Source organism: Mesoplodon bidens (genome assembly GCF_964165515.1).
Source record: "Mesoplodon bidens genome assembly, chromosome: 4".
NCBI classification, from domain to species: domain Eukaryota; kingdom Metazoa; phylum Chordata; class Mammalia; order Artiodactyla; family Ziphiidae; genus Mesoplodon; species Mesoplodon bidens.
This window is the reverse complement of record NC_138160.1, coordinates 146726585-146747666: the sequence shown is the minus strand read 5'-3', so window position 1 is coordinate 146747666 and position 21082 is coordinate 146726585. Positions and strand designations below refer to the sequence as shown.

At 41.4% G+C, this 21082-nt stretch overlaps 1 protein-coding gene across 3 annotated transcripts; it reads left to right on the top strand.

Annotated features, from left to right (window-relative positions):
- Positions 1-1383: 1383 nt before the first annotated feature.
- ZNF557 (zinc finger protein 557) lies at positions 1384-17436 on the top strand. Of its 3 annotated transcripts, none has more exons than XM_081232707.1 (6): positions 1384-1595; positions 2496-2587; positions 4733-4855; positions 9882-9977; positions 10337-10408; positions 17268-17436. In XM_081232707.1, exons 3-6 carry the CDS (start codon positions 4825-4827, stop codon positions 17300-17302), a joined length of 234 nt encoding a protein of 77 aa, XP_081088833.1. In that variant the 5' UTR covers positions 1384-1595; positions 2496-2587; positions 4733-4824; the 3' UTR covers positions 17303-17436. The 3 variants fall into 3 exon arrangements, 1 of the variants encoding a protein (XP_081088833.1); XR_014015720.1 differs by lacking the exon at positions 1384-1595 and adding an exon at positions 5372-5460 and having other exon boundaries at positions 2501-2587; XR_014015721.1 differs by lacking the exons at positions 1384-1595; positions 17268-17436 and adding an exon at positions 5372-5460 and having other exon boundaries at positions 2501-2587; positions 10337-10502.
- The last annotated feature ends 3646 nt before the right edge of the window (positions 17437-21082 follow it).

The following is a 21082-nucleotide window of genomic DNA, read 5'->3' as shown; positions in this document are numbered from 1 at the left end:
TTGAGGTCTCTCCTGATGACCATTATGGCTACTACCTGATTGATGTCAGTGACTCCAGGGTCATGGTGCCCTTCTGTCCTACACCGCAAGCATGGGAAACAGGTTCAAAAAAAGTAGGTTGCTATTGCTTTGTAGTTTGTTTGATTTTGCTATATGAGGTGAGGAACTCTTTAAAGGCAGCAAAGACGTGTGTGAATTCACTAGAGGTCATCTCTCTTGAAAATAATAATAATCCCATAGTGATTTTTAAAAATTAATTTATTTGTTTTTATTTCTTTTTCTAATTTCTTGAGGTGGGAGTTTTGATTAGTGATTTGAGACATTTTTTGTTTTCTAATATACATATTTAGTATTGTAAATTTTTCTCTTGTCACTGTTTTAGCTGCATCTCACCAATTTTGACATGTGTTTTCATTTTCATTTGGTTCTATTTATTTTTATTTCCTTTGAGAGTTCCTATCTGAACCATGGATTATTTACAAATGTGTAGATTTCCAATTGTTTGGTGATTTTCCAAACAAAATTAATATGAGATACGGTCAGAGAACATACTCTGTATGATTTCAATTCTTCTAAATTTATTGAAGTTTATTTCATGACCCAGAATATGATCTATCTTAGTGAATACTCCATGGGTGCTTGATTAGAATGTGTGATGTTGGGTGATGTGTCCTACAAACGTCAACTGAGTGGCTTACAAAAGTCAACTGAGGGACTTCCCTGGCAGTCCAGTGATTAAGACTTTGCCTTCCAGTGCACAGGGTGAGGGTTTAATCCCTGGTGGGGGAGCTAAGATCCCACATGCCTCGCAGCCAAAAAACCAAAACATAAAACAGAAGCAACATTGTAAGAAATTCAGTAAAGACTTTCAAAATGGTCCACATTAAAAAAAAAAGGTCAATTGATACTGTTGTGTGATGGCATTGTTTGGTACTTGTCTATTCTTGCTTTCTCTAATAATACTATCAGTTGTGGAGGGAGATGTTGAGAGGGGGTATGGAAGTTCCCAACTGTAATTTTGGATTTGTCTATTTCCCCTTTCAGTAATATTAGTTTTTAATACATGTATACTGACGTTCTGTTGCAATTACTGTCTTCTTGATGGATTGACCCTTTTTTCATGGTGCATCATCCCTCTTAGTCACTAGTAATTTTCTTTGATCGGTAAGCCACTTTATTTGACATTAGTATAGACACTTGGCTTTTTTTTAAATCAGTGTTTGCGCGGTGTAAGTTTCCCTCCTTCTACTTTCCATGTAGAAATGAGCTCCATCCCATCCCACACTCCACCCTAGCCTTATCCGTGCCACACATTCGTCTCGGAAACCTGCCACCCGCTCCCAGCTCCGGCCCTGGAGAGCCACGCCCATCGGGCCGGGGGCCACCCACAGCCTGGTCCCCATCCACGGAGCCCCTCTTCAGCCCAGTCAGTCCCAGGTGGATCCCACCCCACAGCTGACCCAGCCCACGGCCCAACCTTGTACAAACTAAGCAGACTAAATGACCTCGTCCAGAGGCTGGGATGCGCGGGAGCCGCCCCCGCCAGCACACTCAGCGAGAACCGAGACCGGAAGCGGAAGTGCGGCGGCGTCGGGGTAGGGGCCAGGGGTAGGGGCCGGGGCAGGGGCCGGGGCAGGGGCGGGGCCGGCGCGGGGGTGGGAGCTTGGAGACTTGACAAGGGCAGCTGGTCTCCTGTTGTCGGGATGTCCTAGCCAAAGCCCGAATGGCGGGCAGGATTCCGTGAGCGGCGGGCGGGCGGGCAGAGGGCTCTGATAGGAGTCCGGGGAGGGGGGGCATGGGCCGCGCGCAGCCCCCGGTCACTGGCTCCGGAGCCCCCATACCTCCCCTGGGGCCTCAGGTTGGAGAAGCTGTAGTTTTCAACCAGCTCAGGACGCGCTGCCACCTCCTCAGAGAGTCCCCCGCATCACCCTCACCTATGAGCCATTCTGCTCCCCATCCCTACCCCAGGGTACTTTTGGCCATGTCTGGAGATGCTTTGGGTTGTCGCAAACTGGGAAGGAGAGAGGGCGTGGTGGCCAGGGATGATGTTCAACCTCCCACAGTGCACAGGACGGCCCCCACGACAAGGAATTTTCCAGCCCCAATTGTCAGCAGCGCCCAGGTTGGGAAACCCAGCTCAAGAGCCTTGAATGCTCCAAAGTCCTGAATGAACTGTGGAAATTGTTTGCAATTCAGCTGAATCACGTATAGGGTCCCAGAGTGACAAGCAATGTTTAAAGTGTCCGGAGTCGCCATAAAATCTCTGTGCAGCCAAATGTGTTGAGCAAATCAAATGCACACAATGTGAAGCTGTCTTCTCCACTTGGGGAGCAAATGGCTGGCTAGGATTCAGGAAAACCCAGCCATGGTCAACAGTTAAATCAGTAAATACACACACAAAAGGTGAATGGGGGGAGGGGGTCTTTCTATCCAATAACTGTATTACTCGCTATTAAAAGCCTCAAAAGCAATATTTGTACTTTTTTTTTCCCCAGACAAGAAACTCATCTCTGGAGCTCAAGCTTGTTTTGAAAATAGCCTCAAGTTCTACCTGTCCTCGCTGCTCTGTGGTTTTCTATGTGACCAGGTGAGTATTGTGTGCAACTTATAATGACAGGTTCTGTTGCCGACCAGGGCCCTTGGACTCTTTAATCAATAGAAATCGATAAGAGGTCAGATGAGGAATTGAGGCAAGGCTTTATTGGGACTCAAGGGAGCGAAAACAAGTAATCAGTTCCCTTGCTCGCTCCCAGAGCAGGATGGAGGGCGTGCAAGCTGGTCCCTTAAATGGGGTGAGGGTGGGGGCAGGTGGAGTATCATTGCTTCTAGGACCTCTCCACTGGATACAGCTAGGAAATAGATATATATATATTTTTTTAATCATGAGTTTAAGATGATATTTCTAGTTCAAATTTAACTTCAGAGTGGTGTTTTTCTTCTTTGATTTTATATTAATCCCTTATATGTTATATTAAAAATATCAGTTCCTAATTACATTGATTTATTTAGTTAATGATATTTTCCCTCAGTATATATAACAAATTACACTCAGAAATTTTGCTGTTCTTACTTGGCAGTCTCACTTCTGGAAAGATACTCTGAACATAGACCTCCCAAAGTACAAAACAACATATACACACGAGTTTATTCATGGGAGTATTACTTGCAGCAGCAAAAGATGAGAAACAACTCACATGTCCATCAGTAGGAAACTGGCTGAATTAGCAATGTGCTTTGTTTGAAAGTCAGGTGAAAGCATTCTTTTTCAAACTGTGTTGTAATCCTGTTTCCAAGTTGATGTGCAATTAGGCTCATTTTGTTATTTGTTTTCAGTTTTGAGGATTGCAGTTGTATTTTTAAAATATAGTTCCAAAGTCAAAAACATATAAAAAAGCATGTTCAGGGAAGTCTAGATTCAATTCCTGTCTCCTCAGTTATTCTTCTTCCCTATTGGTTACCATTTACATACGTTTGTTTTATCCTCTTAGCATGTCTTTTGCATATACCTGTATAAGCAGGTAGGTGTGTGTGTGTGTGTGTGTGTGTGTGTGTGTGAGATATCTCCTGGCCTTTCCCTTCTTATAAAAAGGAAACATTCCATACATTGTTTTGTACCTTGATTTTCCCCCTTATATTTACTGGGGAAAATTATCTCTATGAATACCTAGAGATATGCTTACTTTTTAATGGTCACATGATTCTTTATTATGTGGATATCCCATAGTTTATTCCACCAGTTCCCTATTGATGGTCATTTGTGCCATGTCTAGTCATTTGCTGTTATAAATAATGCCACATTAAATAGTCTTACACGTGTCTTACTATCTCTGTGTCTTTGAGATAAAGTCCTAGAAGTGGTATTGATGGAGAAAAAAGTAAAAGATTTTGCAGTTTTTCTTGATGGTGACAAATTTCCTTCTGTAGGAGTTGTACCCCAGCTGGGTATGAGGTGCCTTTCCAGACAGACTTTTCAATAAAGGATTTTTCTTGATCTGATAGATAAGAAATAGTATCAATGTAGTTGCAGTCTGCCTCTGTGTTACTAGAATAATATCACCAGGGAGTCTACCAAGGACATTGTCCTTGGATTGTTATTGGTAGAAACCAGAAAACCAGAACGTACTGTGTGGAGTGAGCAATAGGGGAGAAAATGAGACAGAGTGAAAAAAACTGGCTGATGAGGGAGAGAGACTGGGTGGTAACTGGAAAGAAAACTGCTCTTAGGATAGATTTATTTCACTACTAAAAATACTGCATTGAGGGACTTCCGTGGTGGCACAGTCATTAAGAATCCACCTGCCAATGCAGGGGACACAGGTTCAAGCCCTGGTTTGAGATGCAGGATCATCTACTAAAAGTGAGGATGTATTCATTATCTATTGCTGCATGAAAAATTATCCCAAACCTTAGTCACTCAAAACAAACAAATGAGGGATTGTAGCTGGGAATGTGTTTGTGACAACCACGTAGATGGGAAGAGTGTGCCCTGAGACTCAGCACAGGTGAGGTTTTAAGGTGGATGGAATAGTATCCACCATTGTGGGTAGAGGCAGACGCATTTTGCCATCACATGATCCTGAGTTCATCACCTGCTAAGCAAAATAAAGGCCCAATATTAACATATAGTACAGTTGGAAGGAGGACATGACAGACAAGCTAAGAAAGATTCATCCTCAGTAAACTGGAGAGGAAGAGAGGCTGTGAAGACTTCATATTTTCCTCTTTATTCCAGAGCCCTGTCCTGAGTGAACTGTGGGGATAAGAGGCGGATCGTTCTTGTTCTGCTCCCTGTTGTTCAGGAAAACTTACTGTCTGAATCACAGGATGGCGACCATGGTTGTATCCCCCACTTGTGGTGAGTTGTGGGATCCTCACAGCCCAGGTGTTTAAGGCCCCTGCACCACAGAGCACATGCAGGGGAGGGGGCTGAGCAGGTGAGGTAGGAGTGGAGACTCAGGAGCCCTGAGGTCTCTGGTACTTGATTATGTGGTTCAGGGCTTTGGGACTTTGTGGTGATTTGAGTGTCTGTGGAGATGTCACCTTGGTGGTGAATATGCAGAAGCTTTTGAATTGTACCTCTGATTCTTTCTATAAACTTGATAAAATAACAGTGATATCCCTCGAACTTCAGTTTCTTCATCTGTGAAATGGGAATGATAATCTCTTCCTTGAGTGCATTAAGATGCTTGGCCCTCTCTTCTGGCTGTGGGTGAGGCAGGGCTGTGCTCTGGTTTCTTACGAAAGCTGTGTGTGTGTGTGTGTGTGTGTGTTGGGGATACAGTCAATGACAAGTAGATGGGCGTGCCTCCAGATTTGTGAGTGTGAGAAAAGGGGACAAGCCTGGATTCTTGGGACATTTCTTCTTCTCCAGCTCAGTCTTCCCCATACCCAGCCTCTCACCAGAAAGGATGCACAGAGGAGGAAGGGTTGGCTAATGGCTTCCTGACAAACTGGTTACAGGTGAGTCAGATATTCCTGTTTCCAAATCATTATTCCTTTGACCAGACGTTGGACTTGTTATCCTTCAATGACCTGCAGTATCAGAGCCAAATCAGGTCTTCAGGCATCTGATGGAGGGTTTGGGGCAACCCAAACAGTGTCAGCATATGTCAGCATTGACTGCAATGTAGAGCCTCCTCCAGGGTCACTGTCTACACCATGTTCTGCTGAGAGTTTTGAAGCAAAGACGTGACTGTGTCCTAAACTCAAGAAATTGATGATGACCATTGAGAAATCATTCATTCATTTACCAAGTGTTTCTCTGATTTTGACAGTATCCCAGGCCTATGCTCAAACTTGAAGATTGAGGGAAATAAGATTGCAGGAGCTCGCACATTTTTTTTTCTCAAACGAAATGAAAATCACCTGCATGTTAGAGATGCATTGAACCTCGGGAGTGGGCATAAGTAGACAGGAGATGAGCATTGAGGGCTGAGCTGAGAAGCAAATGAGAGCAGAGCTTAGAACCCAGTCTACACAACTTCTGCTTTTTCTCATCCCTAGTTCTGTCATCCTTGGCCCTTTTCCTCTCAACTTTGGTGAAAGTGGTCCTTGGCTAGCCACGATGTTAGTGATGGTTTAGGACTTTGTGACCTTCAAGGATGTGGCCGTACAGTTTACCCAGGAAGAGTGGGCACTGTTGGACCCTTCTCACAGAACACTGTATAGAGATGTGGTGCTGGAGAACTGCAGGAACCTGGCATCACTCGGTAAGCCTAACATCATTCCTGAATTTATTTAATGACTCAGGTAACAAGACAAAAAAAATTCATATAACATTAACAGATCAGAAAAATTCACCATTTTACTATTTTTAAATGTACAATTCAATGACTTTTAGTAATGTCACAGTGTTGGGCAACCATCACTACTATCTAATTCCAGAACATTTTTATCACACCAAAAAGAAACCCCATAATCATCGTGCCTAGCCCCAGCCACTGGCCACCATTTATCTACTCTCTGTCCCTGTGGATTTTCCTTTTCTAGTCATTGCATCTAAATGGAATCATATAATACATGGCCTTTGTGTGTGGCTGCTTTTGCTTAGCATAATGTTTTCAAGGTTCAGCCATCCTGTAGCATGGATTCATTCCTTGTTTTATGGTTGAATGTTATTCTGTTGTATGTATATACCACTTTTTGAGTATCCACTTACCACCTGATGGACATCTGAGTTGTCTCTACCTTTTGGCTATTGTGAATAGGGCTGCTGCAAACATTCACGTATAAATTTTTGCTTGAACACTTGTTTTCAGTTCTCTTGAGCATATACCTAGGAATGGAATTGCTGAATCATATGGTCATTCTGTTAACTTTTTGAGGACCCTCCAAACTGTTCTCCATAGTAGCTGCACCATTTACATTCCCACAACAATGTATGAAAGTTTCAGTTCTCCACATCCTCACCAACACTTGTTTATTTTTCTTTTCTCTTCTTTCTTTCTTTCTTTTTTTTTCACTATAGTCATCATCCTTGTACGTGCAAAGTAGTATCTATCTCATTGTTGGTTTTATTTTTATTTCTCTAAAGAACAATGAGATCAATCATATTTTCATATACTTGTTTGTCATTTGTATATCTTCTTTGGAGAAATATTTATTCAAGTCCTTTGCCCATTTTGGGAGGGATGGACTAATTTGTCTTTTTGTTGCTGAGTTGTAAGAGTTCTTTATATATTCTGAATGCTGGACCCTTGTCAAATATATAGTCCACAAATATTTTTTCAGTTCTATGGATTGTCTTTTCCTTTTCTTGAAGGATAGTTTTGCCAGAGATAGAGTTCTTGTGTGACAGGTTTTTTTGTTTTGCTTTCAGTACTTCGAATATGTTGCTCCACTACCTTATGGCCTTCATGATTTCTGATGAGAAATCAGCTGTTAATCTTATTGATTATCCCTTATACATGAAGGGTTTCTTCTCTCTTGCTGGTTTCAGGATACTTTTTTTGTCTTTGGCTTTCAATAGTTTGATTATTATGTGTCTCAGTGTGGTTCTCTTTGAGTTTATCCTGTTTGGAGTTTCTTAAGTTTCTTAGATATGTAGATTCATGACTTTTATCAATTGGGGGATTTGGGGGGCCATTATTTTTTTCAAATACTGTTTCTTCCCCTTCTCTGTCTCCTCTGTCTCTCTCTCCTGCATAAAAGGAATCCCATTATGCATACATTGGATGTCTGATGGTATCCCAAAGGTTTCTTATGCTCTGTTGTTTTTTCTTTTTTTTTTTTGTCATCTTCAGATTTGGCAGTATCAATTGATCTATGTTCAGGTTCATTGATTCTTTCTCCTGCCAGATCAAGTCTGCTAATGAACTGCTCTACTGAATTTTCATTTCAGTTGTTGTACTTGTCAACTCCCAAATTTCTATTTGGTTCCTTTTTATAATTTCTCTCTCTTTATGATGGTCTATATTTGGTGAGAATTCAGTTTCCTTTAGTTCTTTGAATGTGGTTTCCTTTAACTCTGAGCATACTAGAAATAGCTGATCTGATGTCTTTGTCTACTAAGTTCCTTCCTAGGGGACAGTTTCTATTAATTTTCTTTTCCTGTAATGGGCCATGCTTTTTTTTGTTTCTTTGCATGCCTCATAATTATTTTGTTGAAAACTGTACATTTGGAATATTATAATATGGCAATTCAATAAATCAAAGATTCCCCCATCCCCAAGGCTTGTTGTTACTTGTTGCTGTTGGTGTTGTTTGGTGACATTTCTGAACTAATTTTGTAATGTCTGTGTTTGTTGTGTGTGGCCACTGAAATCTCTATTCTGTTAGCTTAATGGTCAGCTAGTGATTTGTCATAGATTCCCTTAAACACCTGGAATCCCCAAACTCTCAGTCTTTTTAGGTGGTCTCTGTGTGTATGTAGGACCATGCCTTTGAAACTTAGGCAGTTTACAACTCTGCCTTAGCCTTTACTTCTTGCTTGTGCAGAGGCTGAAGGTCAGTCAGAGGTGAGGGCTTAGTGCCTTCTCAGGTCTTTCCTGAACATGTACCCAACTGTACCCAGCTGTGGCTATGTGCATGGCCTTCTATATTCCTAGGAATATGTGAGAGCTTTTCAAAGCCCTTTTTCCCCAAAGCATCTAATTCCCCACTTTTGCTCCCAGACCTTTTCATTAGTCTTACATTTGCTTCAATGATTTTCCCTTGCCCCAGGCAGCAGTGGCTGATACATTTAAATGTGTTCAGCCCATACTCTGGTCCTCCATTCCCTGTTGCCACCTCAGCCCTGGGAGAGTTTGAAGTTAGACAAAATAAAAGCAAACCCTTTGAGCCAATCCTTCAGGAGCCACCAGATAGGTCAAAACAAACAACCACAATTCTTTGAGCACAAGATCCATTCTGCTCCCACCAATACGAGGAACACAGACTGTTGATTTCAGTGTGGCTGCCAAAGTGAGGAGCAGGTGATGAGGCCAGGGTTAGTGAAAATGTCACAAAGCTCTCTTACCAGATTCACCTTTTGGTCTTGATTAAGTATTTTCCTGGTTGCTGTAAACTTAAGGTAACTTTCAAGACTTTCAATAAAGTTGATGCTGACAGTTTTTGCCAGTTTATTTGCTGTTTTCCTGTGGTGTATTGGACTCTGGGGGTTCCCTGCTCCACCATTTTTACTGACATCACTTCTCACAAGTCTTTTTTTTAATTCTTTTTTTATTGAAGTATAGCTGATTTACAATGTTATGTTAATTACTGCTGTTGAGCAAAGTGATTCAGTTATACACATATATACATTCTTTATATATATATATTCTTTTCCATTATGATTTATCATAGGATATTGAATATAGTTCTCTCTGCTGTACAGTAGAACCTTGTTGTTTATCCATTCTATATATAAAAGCTTACATCTGCTAACCCCAACCTCCCACTCCATCCCTCCCCCATCCCCATCCCCCTTGGCAACCACCAGTCTGTTCTCTATGTCCATGATTCTGTTTCTGTTTCATAGATAGGTTCATTTCACAAGTCTTTTCTTAAGCACCTCTATGTACATAGGTCTGTGCTAGGAATTAGGAATACAGTGGTGAATGAGACAGATATGGTCCCTACCCTCATGAGTAATCTAATCTCTCCCCTATGAACTGAAGATCTATTCCATGCCCTGACTATGGATAAAAGTTTGGGGGCTTTTAAGTCTTCATTTGAATTTGTGCGTGAGCTTCTGGAACCAGTTATCCCCAAATCACCCTAGATATATTGACTGAGGACACTTGCTTTTTTTTTCATGAAAGGTAAGTGGTTACTATATTATTCAAATTTAGAGATAAATATTCCATTGCTCCTGCCTGCTCATCTTCAGAAGTGTTGGCTTCAGTTTCACTGTTTTCCCCTGCATAGTCTCCCTATATCATGTGTGCTTTCTCCATATATAGGTAATCAAATTGATAAACCCCTTCTGATCTCCAAATTGGAGCAAGAAGATAAAGTGATGACAGAGGAGAGAGGAATTACCCCAGACACCTGTCCAGGTGAGCACTAGGTAGATATGACTCCTTGTGAGGAACATCTCCCATGGCTTGGGAGTTTAGTATTATGTTAGGATATGTCCTGGGAAACACTGTAAAATGCCCTTTTTTTCTGACAAGGCCAAGACTGTTTGGTATGAGCTTCCTTGTATACTTTCTTTTCCTTTCTCTTTAACTTTCTGTTCATCATCTCATACCTTATTTTGGCTTCAGATGAATACCTAAAATTTCATACCCATGTCCCTCTTATTGCAAACCTCCTAAAAAACCCTAATCCCTTAGTGAAGGGTCTGCCTTCACTAATATATGCTTTATACCTTTTCTTTTCTCATCAACTTAAATTTATTTTCAATTTGTTTCAGATTTGGAGGTTCTACTTAAAGCCAAAGGGTTAACTTCTGAGCAGCATGTTTTTAGAAAAGAGCAATCTAAAGGTATCACAATAGTAAGAGTTCTGATTTTCCACAGTGGAAAAATGCCATAAATTAGAAAAGCCACAAAGTTACCAAGAGAGTCATTTTCCCAAGAGAAAATGTTGCCTCTGGAGAGATACCATGCAACTGTTGTGAATTTGGAGTAAAGTATAAGTTATCTCCAAAATTATTTTTTCTTCGAGCATTCCTACAAGTAATTGTTTGCATAAATGTGACTCAAATGTTGAGTGTTTCAAACATAAATTGGTCTTAAACTTATCAGAAAATGCTCTGTGAAAAGGATAAGGGCTTAAATGTGGCAAAACATCTATCTTTTTTAGCTTCTAAGAGCTCAGACTAGCAGAAACCATATACAAGCACTCAGTGTAGCAAACACACAAATTATAATAATTTTATATATAACAGAGTCCCTGGGAGGGAGAATTCCTATAATAGCATTGAATATTAAAAGTATTATAAATTGTAGCTGTCATTCATCTCATAATCAACAGGAGAAGCGTCTTCTTGGAGTGAAACTCAAGGAATGTAATCAGTGTTTTAAAGTCTTCAGCATAAAATCAAACCTTACTCAGCAGAAGAGAATTCATACTGGAGAAAAACCCTATCATTATAATCAATGTGGCAAATCCTTCAGCAGCAGATCCTACCTCACTGTTCATAAGAGAATATATAATGGAGAAAAACCCTATGGATGCAATGACTGTTGGGAAAGCCTTCAGTAATCCCTCAGACTGCATGTGAGAACTCACACTGGAGAAAAACCCTATTCATGTAACCAGTGTTTTCATGTCTTCCGCACCAGATGTATCCTCAAAAGGCACAAGGGAAATCATACAAGGGAGAATCATTATGAATGTAATCAGTGTGGCAAGGCCTTCAGCACGAGGTCCTCCCTTACTGGGTACAATAGAATCCATACGGGGGAGAAATTTGTGAATGCAGTAATTGTGGGAAAACCTTTAGGAAGAGCTCACATCTGACGCAGCATGTGAGAACTCATACTGGAGAAAAACCCTGTGAATGTAATGATTGTGGAAAATCCTTCAGCAGTAGTTTTTCTCTTACAGTGCACGAGAGAACACATAATAGAGAGAAACCCTATAAATGTAGTGACTGTGGGAAATCCTTTAATAATCTCTCATCTGTTAAGAAACACATGAGAACTCACACTGGAGAAAAACCCTGTGGATGTAATCATTGTGGGAAATCTTTCAGTAGTAACTCCTACCTTTCTGTGCACAAGAGAATCCATAATAGGTAGATATGAATGCAGTGGCTCTGGGAAAGCGTTTGCTGACCTCTCATCCCTCAGACATCTTGGGAACTCTCACTGGATGTATAAATTATCTATTGTGTAACAAATGAGCCCCAAAACTTAGTGGTTTAAAACAACAGACATAATCTTACAATTTATGTAGGCCAGAAGTTCAGAAACAGATTAGCTATGTAGTTCTAGCTCAGGCTCCCTCATGAAAAATTACGGTCAAGATGCATCCGTAGGACTTCCCTGGTGGCACAGTGGTTAAGAATCCTCCTGCCAATGCAGGGGACATGGGCTTGAGCCCTGGTCTGGGACGATCCCACATGCCACAGAGCAACTAAGCCTGCATGCCACAACTACTGAAGCCCACGTGCCTAGAGCCTGTGCTCCGCAACAAGAGAAGCCACCACAATGAGAAGCCCACACATCACAACAAAGAGTAGCCTCTGCTTGCCGCAACTAGAGAAAGCCCTCACGTATCAATGAAGACCCAACACAGCCATAAATAAATAAACAAACAAATACAAAGATACAGCCAGAACTAGAGAAAGCCCACATGTAGCAATGAAGACCCAACACAGCCATAAATAAATAAACAAATAAAAAGATACAGCCAGAACTAGAGAAAGCCCACATGTAGCAATGAAGACTGAACACAGCCATAAATAAACAAACAAACAAATAAAAAGATGCAGCCAGACCTGCAGTCATCAGAAGTCTTTAGGACTGAAGGGTCCACTTTAAGATAGTTTACTCAATATGCGTGACAAACTAGAGCCAGTTGTTGGCATGGGACCTGCAGTTCCTCACCATGTAGGGCTCTCCACCATGCTGAGTGCCTTTACAATATGGCAGCAGGTTCCCCCCCAAATAAAGTGAGCCCAAAGAGCCATTGCAGAAGCCATAATATCTTTTATGACCTAATCTCAGAAGGACATATTCTCTCTTCTTCTGTATCATGTTGGTCACCCAGATGGATCCTGACTCATCGTGGGAGGGAACTACACAAGGTATGAATACTAGCAGACAGAGATCACTGGGAACCATCTTGGAGGCTGAAAACCTTTCAGAAGACCTTCACCCCTCTAATCAATATGGCATTGCATTCAATAACCCACACATTAATTTACTCTGGAGAGAAACCTTTTAAATGCAGTCTATGTGGTGAAACCTTCAACAACTCAGAATTTTTTTGTGCACACACACACAAAAATTACCTATTGGAGAGAAACAAGAGGATTGCAGTTCTGTGATATCTCCAGCGAATCAGAGAACAGTTCACACCAAGAGAAAACCATATAAATATCATCAAAATGGAAAACCCTTCAGAGGACACTCATCTCTTAAAACATACCTGAGAAATCACACCATAGAAGAACACTGTATAAGGAATGTGGAATGGCAAACAATTGGCTCTGTGCCTAGGGAGGTTGATGGACTATATCAACAGGTTCATTTGCCTTAGGGCTTCTCTTTGGGTTGGTCAGTAGAAAGCTCAGGTAGGAAATCAGAGGGATGGAAGAGAGTGAATCCATGCCATGGCATATCCCTCCAGGAGAACTGAGGTCTGGGTGCTACCCCTGGCTTCTCAGCCCCTATAGTGCCCTCTCCCCTGTGCTCACTACATCCCCAGATTTGAATAACTACCTGCTCCCCTCACCTCTTCTTCATTGCTCTTTTTCCCATCACTGGATATGCACTATCCCTTTTAGGTTTTCTTGCACTCTACCTGCAATTCTGTAGTTTCCTTAACATGGATGGTTCTGGTCTAGTGATACACCCATGCCCTGAGAGTATAATGAAGAGTCTTTATCATTTCCTGTAAGGCTCCAGACAATCAGGATCCACTACATAGCTGACCTCACCTTCCACCACGCCCCTGTTTATCTCCCACACTATAGTCACATTGTAGCTCTAGCACCCCAGCACAGTTCAATGTCAGGGTCTCTGTACTGCCCTCACTGATATCCCCTCACAAGGCTTACTCTCAACTCACTTAGGTCTCTGCTCAAATGTCCCCTGAACGGAGAGGTTTGTATTCTCACTCCAAATAAATGAGCAAGTCTCTGATTCTCACATTTCTTACCATCTGTATTGGGAGTTATCTCAATAGCACTTATCACTATCTGACTCTCTACCTACGCTATTTGGCATTCCCCATCCCAACCCCCTCTAGGTTGTAAACACCATGAAGCAAGGACTGTGTGTTTGATTCATCCCTGTAGATCCTGTGCCATAAACCATGTCTGGTACAGAGGCAGTGCTCTATAGCATAGGAATTATAAGTACAGACCTTGGAGAGACCCTAGACCCTACCTCTTAATAGCCTGCTTATCTTAGGCAAGTAACAAACTCTTTGTTCCCAAGTTTCTTCATCTGTAAAATGGGAACAATGAGAGTACCTGCTTCATAAACTTATGTTGAGGATTCGATTAGCTAATACACATAAAGCACTTGAGACACTGTCTGGTGTATTGGGAACATTCTGTATGCATTTTATCTTTTGTTGTAAATTAATTAAAATTCATTATAGGATGATACCAAGCAAAAGAAGCTAGGGACAGAAGACTAAATGCTGTATGATTCTAATTATATAGATTTCTAGAACAGGCAGAAAATAGTCTGTGATAAGGGGGAAAAAATCAGGACAGTGGTTGCTTCTAAGTGTGAGGCAAGAGAGGTGGGGCAGTAGCTGGGACTGACTGGGAAGGGACAAGAAAGAACTTTGTGGGATGAGAAAAATGTTCTATATCTTGAAAGAGGTATAGGTTACATAGGTCTGTGCACATGTCAAAATTCATTGAACTGTACACTTAACATCCATACATTGCTCTGCATGTAAATTACATCTCAATTTGAAGCAAACTCATTTTGCTAAATGAAAAAACAAAAAGCCATATACTGTATGATATTCTGGAAAAGACAAAACTATAGGGAAGGACAACAAATCAGTGGTTGCCAGGAGTTAGAGATGAGAGAGGGGATAATTACAAAGGGAATTTACGATTGATGGAACTGTTACCAATTATGAGTATATGAATCAACAGGAGCTGACCCAGAAACAATCCAGATATTGGAGTTAGCAGACAAGGATTTCAAAATAACTATGAAATACATATTTTTCAAATGGAGGGAACATGGACAAATTGTGGAAAATTAAAAACAAACTGCAAACTTCTAAGCAACCAAGGAAAAGAGACACATTACTTTCTTTCAAAGGAGCAACAATATGAGTAATTATGACATTTTTTAGAAGAAACTAAAGAAGCAAAAAGACAATGAATGACATCAAAAGTGTTGAATGGAAAAAAATCTGTCAATCTAAAATCATATAATCTGACATAGTATTCTTCAAAAGTGAAGACGAAATAAATATGTTTTCCAAAGTGGTGTTTAAAAGAGAGAGAGAGAGCTGAAAAAACAAATCACCAGCAGAACTGCACTTCAAGACACACTAAAAAGAGTTCCTCAGGTTGAAGGAAAATGATTCCATGTGGAGACACATAACTCCAGGACTGCATGGAGGTCAGCAGGAAACATAAAACATGAGTAAATATAAATAAATATTGACCATATAAAACAACCCTGTGTGGTTTTATAACTTCTTTGGAAATCTAAAAATTTTTTAAAGAATGTTCTAAAAACTCATTGTACCGACCCCCCAAAACTAGGGGTGTTGGAGGAGACACAGCAAGTGACCCCCCAGCTCACCCTCTAAGACTAGAGCTTATAGGAAGCCCACAAGGTGATGCTCAAAGTCTGCATCCAACTCTGGAGCTGACAGAAGCCTTATGAAGTGACCACCCGTCCCCTCCCAACACTAGAGGCAACAGGATCTCAGGTAGCAATCCCCCAGTCACCCCAAGCTCAAAAGACGGGGTCCTAACAAGCAACACCTCTATTCCTTCAAAATGAGAGATGTTGGGAATTCCAACAAGTACCCCCTAGTCACTTCAAATTCTAGAAATGACAGCAGCCCCAGAAAGGGCTTCTTCAGCTTCCCTGCATCACTGGAGAATGGGGAACTCACTCCAGTGACCCACCCAACCTATACCAACAATACAGACAAGGGGAGTCCCAGAGAGTGACTCAGCCCCCCAACCAGAGATAAGTGGAGCCCCATCTAATGCCCCCAAACCTGTCCCCAAAGTAGAGACAAGAGAATCTCCAGCCAGTAACTGTGTCAAGTCCACCCAACACTAGAAAAGAGCACCAAGCAATAACTCCCCCCACCAGATCTCCAGACCAGAAACGGCAGGAGTCTCAGCCTGTGACACCCCACCCCCACTGACCCCAACATTAGAGACAGAAGAACTTCATCAAATGATCCATATCCATCCAACGTAAATGATGATGGAAACCCCCAAAAGGAACAACCAATCCCCTACACACCAAAGAAGAAAGGACACCCAGAAAACACCACACCATCCTCACCCAACTCACACCCCAGCCTGCTTCCCTTGTCTTCCCAAGACAAGATGTGAGTATCCCCAGCAATGACCAGAATCTCAACAAGTGCTCAAGAGGCAACCCACCACGTTCTCCAACCTAAGTGACAGAGTCCCAGAATACTTCCTGTCTTTGTCCCAAAATAAGAATTGGCAGAAGCATCAGCAACCAACACCCTCAACCAAACAAGAAGACACAAGTTAAAAAGTAATAAATTTGTGTTCATTAAAACAAACAAGCCAAAAAAACCCCACATGGCAAAGACAAAAGACAGAGGGAAATGCAACTCATCACAAAGGCCAATTTATTAATATTAAAGAACTCCTGGGGCTTCCCTGGTGGCGCAGTGGTTGAGAGTCTGCCTGCCGATGCAGGGGACACGGGTTCGTGCCCCGGTCTGAGAAGATCCCACATGCCGCGGAGCAACTGGGCCCGTGAGCCAAAATTACTGAGCCTGCACGTCTGGAGCCTGTGCTCCGCAACAAAAGAGGCCGCGATAGTGAGAGGCCCGCGCACTGTGATGAAGAGTGGCCCCCGCTCGCCACAACTAGAGAAAGCCCTCGCACAGAAACGAAGACCCAACACAGCCAAAAATAAATAAATAAATAAATAAAGCGAACTGTCAACAAGTAAAAATAAACACTATTAAAAAAAAAAAAAAGAACTCCTACGAAGCAATAAGAAAAAGACCAAGAATCCATAAGAGAAAAGGGCAAATTTTAAGAACACACAGTTCACCAAAAAATTCAAATGGCTCTCGTAAAAAGAAAAACATAAAGTGAAACACCAAAATTCCTTTCATCATTTATCAATGAGAATTTTTTTTAAGTTTAATAAGATCATGTAATGGCCAAGATGTGGGGAAAATGACACACATACCATAATAAGGGGGAAGTGAATTAATCCAGTTCCCCTCCACATGGACCTTTCCCTGGGCCTGCTTGAGTATCTTCATGGCATAGTGGATGGCTTCTAGAAAGGCAGCAACTTAAGAGACCAAAGAGTTAGCTTCAGTGTTGTGATAGGGAAGAACCTTTGTATTCTATTAGGATGTTGCCTATAAGCTTACATTATACATAATGGCCCATCTCTGGGAACCCTGCTTCCCAGGTGAAGAGCACTAAGATAAAATATTATACCTTTTTTTAGCTCACAGGAAACCTCCTGACCAGTCCCACCTGTGAATGGCTGCAGGAAGGAAGAAATTAACACATCCCCTCAAGAATCTGGCCAGAACCAGGAAATATTGATATTTGCAACAACTTACTGCCTTTTTCACTTTACCTCCTCACCTCCCACTCTTTGTTCTATAAAACAAACTAGCATCCAAACCTGGGCAAGATGGTTCTTTGGGACCTAGTCCACCACCTTCTCGGTCTGCTGGCTTTCTGAATAAAGTCGCTCTTCCTTGATCCAACAACTCATCTCTCGATATTTTGGCCTGCCGTGCAGCGAGCAGTACGAGCTTGGACTCGGTAACACAAGAAATGAGCCAGGGGAATAAGTACCTCGCCCGCCCTCTCCCCACTCTCCACCCTTCCAGGTCTCCACCTTGACAATGAAGAGCAATGTTACTGTCAGAACCCACTGAAGCCAGAGGGCAAGGGTGCCTGTTGCAGTCCACATAGGTCGGCATTTTGGGCAGAGAACATGGTGAAATAGCATGGAGAGTGGTCCTGGGGAGGGACAAACAGAAGCCATCAGCTTATCATTTGATCCAAATCCAAACTCCCTTTCTGATAAACAAACAGTGAATAAAATAGGAATTTGCACTCCTTCCCCAATGCGATAGAAAAGCATATAAATTCACACTTCAATCACCAGGCATTGTGCTAAGGGCTTTCAGGTATTAATTCATTTAACCCTCTCAGCGTCCCTATAAGGGAGATATCATTATCCCTGTTTTCAGCCGTCATGCGCTGCTCAGATCTCCCTTTCTGAGAACCTGTCATGGGGATACAATAAATTGACCACCTCCAGCTGCTGCATTTCAGACCTGCTTCAGGGTTCACACCAAAGCCACGTTGTCCCTGCCTGATGGATGGGAGGACCAGAGCCAGGTCATTTCTGCCCAATGCAGGACCCCTCTGACAGGCACTCTTTGCCCTGGGGCACCCCATTGACCTTACAGAGACTTTCTCAGCACTGCGCTGAGAGCTCCTTTTCCCATTTATCCACACAGCTGAGTCTGTTTTGGTGTCCGCTTTTCAGAGAACCTGAGTTATGATGCGATTTTTCAGATGAGGAAACCGAGACAGGGAGGCACAGAGGGATTAAGTGACTTGCCCAAGGTCACGCAGCTCCTAAGAGATTAAAAATCTGACAATCTCACTCCAGAATCAGTACTCTTAAGCATTCTGCTACGAGAGAGAGAGACAGACACAGAGAGACAGAGAAAGAGAAAGAGAGAAACAGAAGAGAAGCAAAACATCTGAAAGGATCCTTATCATCATGATTTTGTAATCTCCCTAGCCCATTTGAATTAGGATTTTCTGCTACTTTGATCCATTTTTCCAAAGGCTAAAAACAAAAACACCTGTAGAACATCCTTCTTTTTAATTCCAAAATACGTCCTGAAGATGGCAGTGTTTCACCACTCTAAACCCACAAACCAAAATGTTTCTAGAACCAAGGGTAGTAACCAGTGAGGCAGTACTTTGTTTTGTAACCTGCAGATACTGATTGTAGAGTACACGTTGGTTAACTAACCCAGGAGGAGTTTCTTTCTCTTTCAGCATATGTATCAACTAACCAGAGGACCCAAACCCAGAGCTACAAAATGCCAAATGAAATATCCATCCCCCTCATCTCTCTGTGCACCAGAATACTGGTTGTGACTTTTACAAAATAGCAACAAAGTAAAAGCAAGAAATGGGAATTCTCTCTATAGCCATCAGTATGAGAGACGTTAATTCACATTTCTTTTGGTAACAGGTGGTCCCCATGGACATGGGGTGGCTAAAAAGAAACTGGGATCCTAGTATGGTGTCAAACAGCCTGGTAACAATGTATGAGAAGCATCTACATTTCAGGCTCATTTCTTTGTTCACAACCCAGATAACAGAGCAAAAACAGTTAATGATTGCAGTGAACTGTCTGTTGGCGCTGGCCAGCAGAATCATCTTTTCATCTCTTTGTGGCTTCAAGCTCTTGTTAAAATGCCTCCCCTGATGACGAACATATGTCCATCCTCTGAAACCCACCATCACGAATTAGACATTTAAGTCAATTAGTGCTTGATTTCTTTCATCCTCCCATTAAGAACCATAAATCGATCTTCTAGAATCCAACTACAAAATGATTCACTCAGAACAAGGGAAATTTCTTAAACATCACAAACATGATAGCCATGACATTTGTGAAAATCATGATCACTTGCCCAACAGTCACTGTTTCTGTGGTCATCTTATTTAAAACGGCAACCCCTCAACCCCCCTGTAATGGACTGAATGTCTGTGTCCCCCCAGAATTCATATGTTGAAGCCCTAACCCCCAGTGTGGCTGTATTTGGAGATGGTGCTTCTAAGGAAGTAATTAAAGTTAAATGAAGTCAGTAGGGGCCAAATCCAGTAGGATTTGTTTCCTTATAAGAGGAGACACCAGATAGCTCACTCTCTTTGCCACTGAAAGGCCATGTGAGGATGCAACAAGAAAGCAGCCGTCTGCAAGCCAGAAAGAGAGCTCTCCCCAGGATCTGAATCAGCCAGCATCTGGATCTGGGACCTTCAGCCTCCAACACTGTGAGAAAAAAGATTTCTGTGGTTTAAACCACCCAGTCTGTGGTATTTTGTTATGGCAGCCCTAGCAAACTAATACACTCCATACCCACTTTCCCTGTATTTTTCTCCTAGAACAGATCACTTCTAACATACTGTATATAACTTTCTTATTTCTGTTTTCATAGTCAGAAATGTATAACCTGAGATGCCTACAACTGAAAAGGAAAAAAAAAGCTGAAAACAAGTGAGACCAATATCCAGCTTAAGAAATTATAAACGGAACAACACAATAAACAAGTAGAATGAGGGCAATAATAAAGACGACAAAGCAAAACATTTAAAACAAAGATACAGGGAGGGATAAATTAGGAGTTTGGGATTAACATATACACACCACTACATATAAAATAGGTAGACAACAAGGACCTACTGTATAGCACAGTGAACTATATTCAATATTTTAAAATAACCTATAAAGCGGTGGGGGTGGTTGAAATGAGTGAAGGGGGTCAAAAGGTACAGACGTATAGCTATAAAATAATTCCTGGGGATATAATGTACAGCATGGTGATACGGTTAATGATACTCTTGTATATTTGAACGTTGCTAAGACAGGAGATCTTAAAAGTCCTCATCACAAGAAAAAAAATATGTATGGTGACAGATGTTAACTAAATTTATTGTGGTGATAATTTCATAGTATATATAAATATTGAACCATTATGTTGTGCATCTGAAACTAACATAATGTTGTATGTCAGTTATACATCAATTTAAAAGAAAACGAGGATTCACATTTAAAAAAAAAAAGACTGGCACATGAGGATGCCTTCTGCCAGGAGCATCTTGACAATATCAATGCTGGTGATGAATATTAGCTAACACTTAGCAAGGACCCTCTATGCCCCATACACAAAATAACTCTTAATCTACACAATACCTCGAATCGGGTAACTCTGCTATTGTATTAGTTTTCTACTTTTTTCCTCATGAAAATTTTTAAAAATTTTTATTGAAATAGAGTTGATTTACAATGTTGTGTCAGTTTCAGGTGTACAGCAAAGTAATTCAGATAGATAGATAATAGATAGATAGATAATAGATAGATTCTTTTTAGACTCTCTTTCATTAAATGTTATTAGAAGATATTGAGTATATTTCCCTGTGCTATACAGTACGTCCTTGTTGGTTAATCTATTTTATACATAGTAGTGTGTATCTATGTATACACACTAGGAGTTAATC